General features: G+C 34.4%; 1 protein-coding gene across 1 annotated transcript; it reads left to right on the plus strand.

The window, feature by feature from the left end:
* The first annotated feature begins 9,628 nt into the window (after positions 1-9,628).
* Positions 9,629-10,623, plus strand: LOC148575595 (uncharacterized). The gene is made up of 2 exons (XM_088502435.1): positions 9,629-9,730; positions 10,150-10,623. The coding sequence occupies exons 1-2, from the start codon at positions 9,629-9,631 to the stop codon at positions 10,621-10,623; spliced, it is 576 nt and encodes a 191-aa protein (XP_088358561.1).
* Positions 10,624-10,833: the final 210 nt, after the last annotated feature.

Below are 10,833 nucleotides of genomic sequence, written 5' to 3' on the forward strand. Positions count from 1 at the left end.
TTTTTTTTCTTTTTCTTTTCTGCTCTTTTGTTTTTTTTTCTCTTGGTTGTTCACCAAAAAAAAAATACACAATATATAATTTGGGATTACACAATGAGTTGGTTTGGATCCATTTTTTCGAACAAAAAATAATAGTACCAGAGCTTTGATTTCGTAAACTTGAAAGAAGATGAAGAAGAGTAGTAGAAAGTGTGAGAATAGAAGTGTATTTAACTGGTATATATAGAGTAACAAAATATTAATTTATTAATAATAACAGTAACATAGTAACGGCTAGTTTTCAACGACTAATTTTGCAACGACTAATTTTACAACGGCTAATTTAATATAATAATATAAATAATATTTAATTTTAATTATGACATAAATAATTATTATAAATTATTAATTAAATAAAAATTAATTATTTAATCTAATTAATTATTATAATTATTAATAAATTAATTACAATTTAATATAATTAATTAAAATTTTATATAATTATTTATTTAAATAATAACTTGCCAAATGTTAAGTTATTATTCATTGCTCCTAGTCCCCATTCAGTCCCATTCAGAGGGACTTTGTTCCATCGATTCTTGTGCAAGGACCCATTCCATTTTGTTCTAACGGTGAGGAACTTATTTGTGTCAGAAAAAGTTAGTAAGGCACTCACTATTGGACTTGCTCTAACGCTAAGGCCACCCACTTTTATTTCACTTATATATATATATATATATATATATATATATATATATATAGTTTTGTTAGAGAACTAACTAGAAGAATAACTAACTAGTCGAAAAACAAAAAAATTATTATAAAAAAAATTTTTACTATTCTAATTTTTCGAATTTTAAAACTAAAAATTTAAAGAATTAACTTAAGTTAACTTATATTGTAGTTGATTTTCTATATTTTTCTGTATGTATATGTACATATGTGTTAAGTTAAATAGTTCAGTTAAATATATGTCAAATTATCTAACTGATTTTATCTAATATTTTTTTATAAAAACTATTACAACTATTTTTGTATGAGTAGTCATGGTCTATATGTAGCGAGAAATCCTTAGGCCAACTCACAGAGCGTGAATGTTGTGAGAACCATAACAAACACTATAAAAAATAGATTATTTAGAATAATTTTGTATTAAAATTTAAAATTATTATAAATTATTTTTTTTTAATAAAAGATAGTTATTGTTACAAAATAAAAATTTTTTTAATAACAAGATATTTTGTTGCAAGAAATTTCAATCATTTTGTAACAAAAATTACTTTTTTTTTTTACAAAATGTACTTTTTTTGTAATGGAAAATTGTTCTGTTGCGAGAGTTCAAATCGGTCTGTAACAAAAAGTTATTTTATTACAAAAGTTTAAAACGTGTTATAACACAAAATTGCCGTTTTAAAAGTTTAAAATATTTTATAAATTTTTTTTTGTTAGTTGTAAAAGTTTAAAATACTTTTTAACAAAAAAGTGTTTTGTTTCGAAAATTCAGAATTTATTCATTTGTTCAAGATTTTATTTTTCACAACCTTAGGATTTTATTGTTCAAGATCTTGGTTTATTAAAGATGATGGTCTTCTCATTTGAGAGGAAAAAAACAACCTTAGCAACGGAGAGAAAGTCTTGTAAGGTTGTTCACAATGCAAATAGGGTTTTGGGAATGATGGAAACCAAGGCCAACCACTTTTGCATGGAGTCCTTTGAATTGAGTATAGACATTTTCTCTAGTCAACCGAATGAAACTACTAATCTAAGTAAATTAAACTAGCTAGCTTCGAGTTAACCAATTATGATTTACCTTTTTCGGAAAAAGAAAAGTCAACTCAAAAGAAACTTAAGAAGGTTCTCCCAGATTATTAAAGAAGTCTATATAATTAGGGGGAATCAATGTAGTTTCATTAGAGCACAAAAGGTAATGTCATACCGAATTTTGAAAAGCCTGTAATCAATATAATTTACCCTTTTTTTATATGAATTTAATTTTGATATAATATAAAATAATAACAACATAATAAAAATAATTACTTTTAATATTAATCGTGTGAATAATAATCATCTAAAAGAACGAATGTAATTAGAAGACTGTAGACATTAAAATTAAACTCTTCTTATATATACTCAATGGTTTTTATGAGTAATGCTACGTTAACAATTTTTTTATCAATTAAATCTAATTAAATTAGTATAATATTAACAAAAATTATTCTAATCTCTCTTATTCATCTATTCACCTAAATTTTATTATTTAACTTAGTTAGACTTGATTTATAAAATAACTTATACTATACGTGTAATATTTTTCAATTTTTATCATTTATATTATTTTTAAATTAATAAAATTGAAAAAATCTAACTAAATATTCTATATTTTTATATAAGCTAATTTTACGGGAGATATATTATTTATTTTATTTTATTTTTACAAAATTTTTAAATGAACCTATAATTTTTGAGGGTAGTAACAAAAATAACAAAAGTATATTCCTACAAAAATCTGTTACGTCATGATTTTGTTTTATTTTATAAAAAATATTTGTTAACCAATATCTTTTTTCTTATATTTTTTTTATTTATATTTGAATTAATACTAATTCCGACAGCAATAAATGTGCGAAAATCTAATTTATAGCGCCAAAATTTTTGACAATAACAACCTCCAGAGTATTGTCAATTAAAAATTTTTTATTTAATCTGTCGTTAAACTTGACGATAAATAGTTTACTGACAAATTTTTTAATAATTTCACCAATAAATCTAGTAATATTCAACTACTTTAATTTTTTATAATGTAATATAAATTTGACTTGACATCTATCTTTACAAAATAGATGACAATTTCACCTAAACTAAAATCTCAAATGAAATAATGAAGAGATGAGTAACATCTCTTTTGCTGACAAAAAGAGACTAACAAATAGACCTTGTACAAAACATAAAATATACAAAATATAATTCTAAAACTTAATTAACTACATTATAGAGTAGTGGTACTTTTATAAAGCACCAAAAGCAGCCTTTATATAGACAACTATTTTTTTTTTTTTTGGGTAAAAAAAAGCTCAACACTCAAGTAGAATAACGACAAAGATAAAAATCATAAAAAATAAAATAATTTTTATATCACTTTCAGCATAACTATCAACAACACAAGTTATTTACAACATTATTCTGTAGCACATGTAAACGACTGATCTACACAAATTACGACTTCTACTGTAAAATATAGTATTATTCCATCGTAACCAAATAATTCATATAACTGAGATTATTATAAATAAATTAATCACCAGATATCTATGTGAACACAGAAGTTACATTTACAATAAATTTTTAGTATAAATACAACCAAATCATACATATATGTGAACACATAAATTTAAACTTCTTGATTTTACAACTAAAATCATCATAAATGTTCAAATTCCTTAACTATTTGATTAAATTTTGAACAATTTTGACAAATAAATTTTCTTCAAATTTCTTATGCTTATATGTAGCCACAATTGGATCACCTGGTATCAAATTAATTTTAAATTTTTCACATACTTAACTAATTTATTGGATTTAAGTTTTAAATAAGAAAAATAGAATAATATCTTCTGTACAAAGAAACACCAACTAAGAACTTAGAATGTAATCTGTGGGGAAGACTGGAGTTTACAGAGTAAGAAAATGGAGAGAGAGAGAGAGAGAGAGAGAGAGAGAGAGGAACACTGAGTGGGGTAGGACTAGGAATTTACAGAAAAGGGATCCTAGGATTTGGAATCGAGAAGAGTATCAACGTTTGGAAAACGTGTCTTTCTCTGTTTTTGTTAACAATCTGCCGAATGATATTTCAAAGAAGGAATTATTTCACCTTTTCCATTGGACAAGACGAATCAATGACATCTATTTGGCTCGGAAGCGAAAAAATAGAATTGTGTACATGTTTGCGTTTATACGATATACGACAAAAGGAGGGGCGATGAAGGCCATAACTGAAATGAATCATACAAGAATCAGGGGGAAGATTATTTATGTAGGTGAGGCCAAGTACAGAAGGGCTACGGGAGAAAAGAACACCGGGGTACGTAAGTGAGACCTTGCAAGAACTGAGGTGGAGAGTAGACAACTTCAGAAGAGTAAAAGTTCTACAAGAGTGGAAGAAACTAAGAAGGTAACACCTGTTAAGGACACCCAGGGAAATGGTTGGACAAAGAAGGTTGAAGTGCCAGTAGCAAAAGAGAATTTCGATTGGCTATAGAGAAGCTTAGTAGGCGGAATGACAAAAGCCATTAAATTCAAATCGCTACGGAGAGCCATTGTTAAGAATTTTCCTCAGGTTGTTGAAGTCAGAGAGCTTGGAGCTTACAAAGCCCTACTAGTGTTCGATTCTGTGAAGAATGCGGAGGAAGCGTTTACCTTCAAAATGAATAGTTTCTTACAATTCTTTTACAATGTTTAGAGATGGGAGGAATCTGAACGTAGTGAGACTAGAAGAATTTGGTTAAAATATCATGGAGTGCCTTTACATGTTTGGTCAGCCGAGACATTCAATACGATCGGCGGCCTCTGGGGAGAAGTAGTCAAGTGTGATGATGTGACGAAGTCTGCTTTATTTTTCAGTGATGGTCGAGTGTTAATCGATACATGTGTCTTTGATGTGATTAAGGAATGGATTCATATCACGGTTGGCACCAGTGGATTTGATGTATTTGTAAAGGAAATAGGACGGGAAATATATGGAGACGAATGCTTTAAGGAAGATGCAAGCGCAAAGTCGATATGTGAAAACGTTAGCTCACATTCCGGCGGAATGGGATCGACAGCGGTGGTTTGAAATCCGGCGGCTGACCTAATTAGGATACGAGTCAATGACGATGGTGAAAATAAGGGTACAACGGTCATTATAGACATTTTTTTGAATGAATGCAATCAAGATAATTTAATGGTATTGCGGAAGCAGAGGATAACCGATCCATGCAAAATTAATGAATTTAATGAGAAGACTTATTTTGGGGGATTTGATGTTTGTTTAGAATGTGAATCAGAGAGAACTGTGACAGAGGTGTGCTTTGACAAAGGAAGTGGGGCCAGACAATTGAAGATACAAGGTAACGGTAGGGATGAGACGTATGGGAAATTACAAAGGAGGGATGCAACAAAACGCAACAACTATTGGGCCGTATAACTAAAGGGCCTGTGGAAGAAAGTGGGCTTGATGAGCTACAAGGTGGGATCCACACGCATGAACAATGCGCTCTGCAGGGTCACATGCGGGCCAGCGTGTAAGACCCAAGACTTTTGAAAAGTCTTATTTTAAATCAATCTCAAATTATATATTTATTTATGGTTTTAATTTTAGAAATTATTTTTATTGAAAATAATTAAAGACAATTAATTGGACTTGAAATAAATTAAGGTTTTTATCCAAACTCTATACCGATGGATTATTTTCCTATTTATGATTTAAAGTTCTGGAAATTCGAAAAAGGTTTGGCTACTTAAATTAGAATTATGTCTAATTTTATAATTATTGAATTATTCTCTATATTTAAATTATAAATTTGGTAGTTATAAAATAATAAGAATTTTATATGATTTAATCTAAATAATTGATATTTTTATAATTTGATACATTAATTTTTATGAATAAAGAAAATTAATTATATTATCTCTAATTCTTGTATTTGAGTATTAATTCGAAAATAAATCGTAATTTGATAATTAGATAGTATTTTTATAAATATTATTATTGAATTAAAATAGATTTTCAATTACTCTATTACCCCTAATTTTATTCAAAATTATCAAACTATTCCTAACCCTAATTTCTAACCACACACTCACCTCACCCATACCTGCCGCCACTCTCCTCACTCAGCACAACACACACACAACGCACTACACTCTTCTTTACACACACAGCAACAACTTCAAAAAAAAGAAACAAAAAGAAAGAAAGGGGAAGAAGGAAGGGGGATCGAGGAAGGAAGGAGAGGGGGCAGAAGAGTGAGGCGGCGCGGTGGGTGTCACTGCCACCATAGCCGCCGCTGCTGACAGAGGAGAGAGAGAAGATCTGAGAGAAAAGGAGAGTGTCACGAGGGAGCCGCCGTGCTGCCCAGGATCGCCGTCGCGTCGCGTCGTCTTTTGCACCAGCGCCGAGGAGGACCGCACGAGAAGGACCGCCATTTTGCGCCGCCACTGTGGCTCTTGTCGCCGCTGGACCTGTCGCCGTCGCCACCAACATCCACCGCCGTTGAGGTTGTCGCTGATGGGAGAGGATGAAGCTGCCCATGTCGTCGCCGTGAGGAGCCGCGAGTCCCGTCGCCGTCATCATCACAAATGGTGTCGCCGTTGTGGTTGAACCCAGCCGCCACCATCGCAAGCTCCGTCGCCACCGTTGGAGGTGGGTTGCCGAGCCGGTGTCACCGAAAAATGGCGTTGTCGTAGCTGAGGTCCATTGCTGGTAAGGGTTTTCTTTTTAGGTTGGTCTCTGTTCTTGTGGGTTTCGGAAAGATTATTGTCGCTGCGTGGTTGTTACAGTTGCCGTCGCTGAGCTTCTGGCCGCCGGGAACGGTGCTGTGGCCGCTGGAACCTTAGTTTGAGTCGCTGCTGTTAGTCACTAATGGAGGTATCTCTGCTGCCTCTTTTTCGCTTTAGGTCCTTCGCTTCCTTAAACTTGTTCTGCTTTTACTTTTACTCTGCTTTTATCCTATTTTCTGCTACTATTAGGTTGAGTATTGACGCTAGTGTTGCCGTGGGGCTGCTAAAGCTGCTGCTAGTTCTGATTTTGTTATCTTGGTACAAATGTTACTGGTTTGATCTTTCTCTTCGGTTTGGTCAATTCGTATGTCCTGTTTTATCACTGCCATGGTTTCCATGTTCTGATTTTAATTCTAGTCCTTACTTGGTCTTGACTCCCCATGTTGTAATTGCTTTTAATTCCTATCCAATTTGAATCTTCCATTTTGTTGCAACCATGGCCACTGCCGTTCTAGTTGCGTGAGAGTCATAGCCGCTGCAGAATAAGGTGAAAAGAGGGTTTATCGCATTAAAATCGCTGCGGATTTGATTCTTTGAGGTAGGGGTTTTCTTAAAATCTATTTTATATTACAGAGTTGTGATAAATAGATATCGATGCAAAGAGATTTACTTCTGTGATTATATTTGTCTTATGGATGTGATGGTTTGTTGGACTGAATTATTGGGTGCTTGATTGCGTGAGTGGTGTATGGTTGTGGATAAAAATCGGTTTGGAATGTCATTTACTTGATTATTAAGAAAGATGAATTTTCTTGGTTGTAGAGTTTACTTAGTAATATAAATGAAACGATTTTGGAAATAATTTGAGATATGAAAATAAATTGATTCTGGGAGCGGTTTGATTGTGAGTTGGTTTGATTTTATGAATGATTTAATATTTGAGATGATTCCATTTTAAAAAGAGTTTTATTGTTAGAATTGGTTGATTTGAAAATAATTTGACATTGGAACTGGTTCAATTTTGGAAAATGTTTGAGATTTGGAAATGGTTGAGAAAAGATTTGAGAAATGTTTGGATGGGACCCGAAAAGGGTAGTAGTGTCCGAGTTTTAGAAGAGATGCTGCCGAAATTTTATAAAATTGAAAGTTTTATTTAATGTAATTAATTAAAAATATTTGTTTTTAAGCATTATACGTTTTAAGATTGATTTGTCTATCAAAGAAAGAATTTTGTTTTGGAATTGAGATTGTTAACGAACAGAATGAAAAAGAGGATGATGAGGATTTTATTTGAAATATGGCTTTGAAATGAACTTGGAAATGAGATTTGGATTGATGAATGATTATGATGTTGAGAATGTTGAGATGTGAACTTTGAATTATTCACATGGCTTTTGAATTTGAAATATCGGAGATACGAGGTTCCCTGGATTAAGTGCCGTGGCTTGCCACCACGTGTACCAGGTTGAAAACTCGATACTCTGTTGACCCTACGACGTAAGTATGTGACCGGGCACTATATAAATTCCCGGAAATGTTACCCCCATTGAGTAATATTTATTATTTGAGAAAAAGCTATGCATAGACTCTTGGGGATGCACGTCGGGGGACAGTCTAAGTACAATTCAGACTTGTCGGATTGGCTAGATAACCGACAGATGAGCCTCATCAGCCATAGGACAGGCATGCATCATATGCATTTGTATGCTTTGCTTGAGTTTGAACTTGTTTTGGTTTGCCTAATTGCTAAACTGTTTGTAACTGCTACTTGAACTATTTGCTGTAACTGCTGCCTACTTGTGCTTTCCTTGTCTGCCTTGCCTGTATTTATCCTGGCGTGCTACATTTGAGATTGAACTTTGGTGCTGAATTAATGATTGTGTTGTTTGATTGCGTGGTTGGTTTTTGATTGAGATTTTCTTATAAGAAAGGAAATGTTTCGGATTTCTGAAAGATTAAACATTGTTTCTTTGAAAATGTTTTGAACGATTACCTATTGGTTTTTTAAAAGATTCATAAGGCAATGATAATCACTGAGCTTGAAAACAGTTTTCTTATTAAATATCTTCTTATGACAACTTTGAAACTCTGTGGTGAGACCGTGTGGTTAGGTTCTCACCCCCTACAGCTTTACCTTTTCAGGAACTGGATAAAGAAGCATTAAGAAGAGTTATACTGCGTTTGGTTTATATTCTGTTGTATTAATTAGATTATTTTCTTCCTTCGTCTTTGTTATTACAAGTTTGTAAGAGGGATAGGAATTTTATGTTTTATATGTATAATATATTAAGTTATTACGTAAGGAGTCTTGTATATGAATCTATGCCTGCTTGTATTTTTCTTAAGAGAAAGTATTTATTTCTGTTTTTTCAAAGAAATCAGCGATACAGTGTCGAGTCACAGGCTCCTATTTTAATTTTTAGTATGTAAAGTAGTCATAATACTTCTTGCTATCAGAGTAGCGCAGCCGGAAGCGTGACTTCTGATAGTGAGGGTGTTACACAGCGTCTCAGGCAAAGCGCCTTGCTGCTGCGGATCAGCGCGACATGGGCCGGGTCGGGCACGATCCAACAGATCTGGGCCGGGGAAGCAGCAGCAGATTCATTCGAGGGTAGCAATCTGTGATCAACGCGATGTGGCTGATCCTTGTGCAGGTGCGAGCAAAGCAATGCGGCTGAATCTTTGTGTGGCTGATTCATTGGAGAACCTGGCTATGCTTGGTGCAGGTGACTCGGATCTCTGTGCGTTGAGGAGGTGTGCGGAATGTCAGGCGGGCGGGAGAGTGGAGGAACGAAGCCAACCTCCGGTTCTTTGCAACGGTCCAGTAGCAAGCACGGTGGCATGGGACATGATGGGAGTTTTGGATGATGAACCGGAAGGGAAGGGGTCCATCGGTGAAGCAAGCAGCCGTGTTAATCGTGGTGATCAACACATACTGAGTCAGGAAAAGGTGAACGCCTTGGCAGAGATTGAAGGTAAAGAAGAAGGGGCGGGTCAGGACAATGAGAATGAACGGGTTACAGAGGGTTCTGGATCTGAGACAGAAATTGAAAGTGCAAAATCAGATGCTGACCTGACGGATACGCACGAAAGACAGTTAGTAGAGAATAAGGAAACGTGGTAGTTAGCAGTGGAGTCAGGTGCGGTGTTTTATGACGATGAAGAAGATATTATGGCGATTCTACAAAGTCAAAATAAAGCTTTGGCAGCAAAAAGGAAGATGGCAAAACAAAAGGAGAAAGCTAAGAGGAGCAAGGCCAAACAACATAACAAGGTGTGTAGAAAATTTTTAAAATAATTTATAGTTGTTGGAATATTAGAGGCCTAGGAGGGTATGGAAAGTTGAGTATGGTGAAAGAGTTGAAGAAAAAGTACAGATTAAATATGTTAGGTTTGATTGAAACTAAGAGAGAGATGGTTACTAGGTTTGATGTAGCATGCTTGAGGGGTTGTGATACGGTGGATTGTGAATTTGTGGAATCCGTTGGTGCCTCTGGCGGTTTATTGTTAATGTGGGATAATTTATTATTTAAACAATCGAACTGTTATAAATGGGATGGTTGGTTGTGCGTTGAAGGCTTATTGACAAAAAATAATTTTAAATGTGCTTTCTGCTTGGTGTATGGTGCACATGTTCGGAGTGAGAAGTTGGTGATGTGGGAGGAATTTAGCTACATTGTGGGTTTAACTCAGGTTCCGTTTTGTTTCATGGGAGACTTTAACGATATAATACGGTTGGAGGAAAGGAAAGGAGCTGTTAGTCTACCAGCATTTGCGGAGGATTTTAAGGAATGGGTGCAAGATGTACAGCTAGTTGATTTACTGTTAACCGATCGGAAATTTACATGGTTTCGAGGTCGTTCTTGTAGCTGCATTGACATGATCTTGGTCAGTTTGGAGTGGCTTGAAGAGTTCCCAGATACTCGCTTGAAAGGAGGCTCTAGAGGCATATCTGATCATTGCCCGTTGATATTAGAAGATTCTAGGTTCTGGGCGAGTCCGAGACCTTTTCGTACTTTGGACTCCTGGTTTACACATGAAGGGTTTCTGAAGCTGGTAAAGGATGAGTGGAGGAACTTGGGAGATGATATGTTCACAAACAAGCTGAAGGCTTTGACAGTTCCGCTAAGGAGATGGCATAAGGATAATTTTGGGGACATGGACTGAAGAATCAAGAAATTTGAGGATGAGATTAAGAAGATTGATGATATGGTTAGTACTGGTAGTTATGACGGAACAATGAAAGCTAGACGGAAAGCTCTGGTGATGTGCTGTGCGAAGTGGTATGTCAGAAAAAAAATTCATTGGAAGCAAATGTCCCGATCCCAACATGCTAGAGATATGGATAAGAACACTAGGTACTTCCATAACCTAGCA

This window comes from Arachis ipaensis, chromosome B1, assembly GCF_059453495.1.
Source record: "Arachis ipaensis isolate K30076 ecotype BB chromosome B1, ASM5945349v1, whole genome shotgun sequence".
Lineage (NCBI taxonomy): Eukaryota > Viridiplantae > Streptophyta > Magnoliopsida > Fabales > Fabaceae > Arachis > Arachis ipaensis.

Excerpts from the sequence above, each read along its gene's own strand:
- LOC148575595 (XM_088502435.1), top strand. The coding sequence starts at position 9,629 with ATGGCGATTCTACAAAGTCAAAATAAAGCTTTGGCAGCAAAAAGGAAG. Across the intron at positions 9,731-10,149 it reads AGGCCAAACAACATAACAAG|GTTCCGTTTTGTTTCATGGG; the intron begins GTGTGTAGAAAA and ends GGTTTAACTCAG.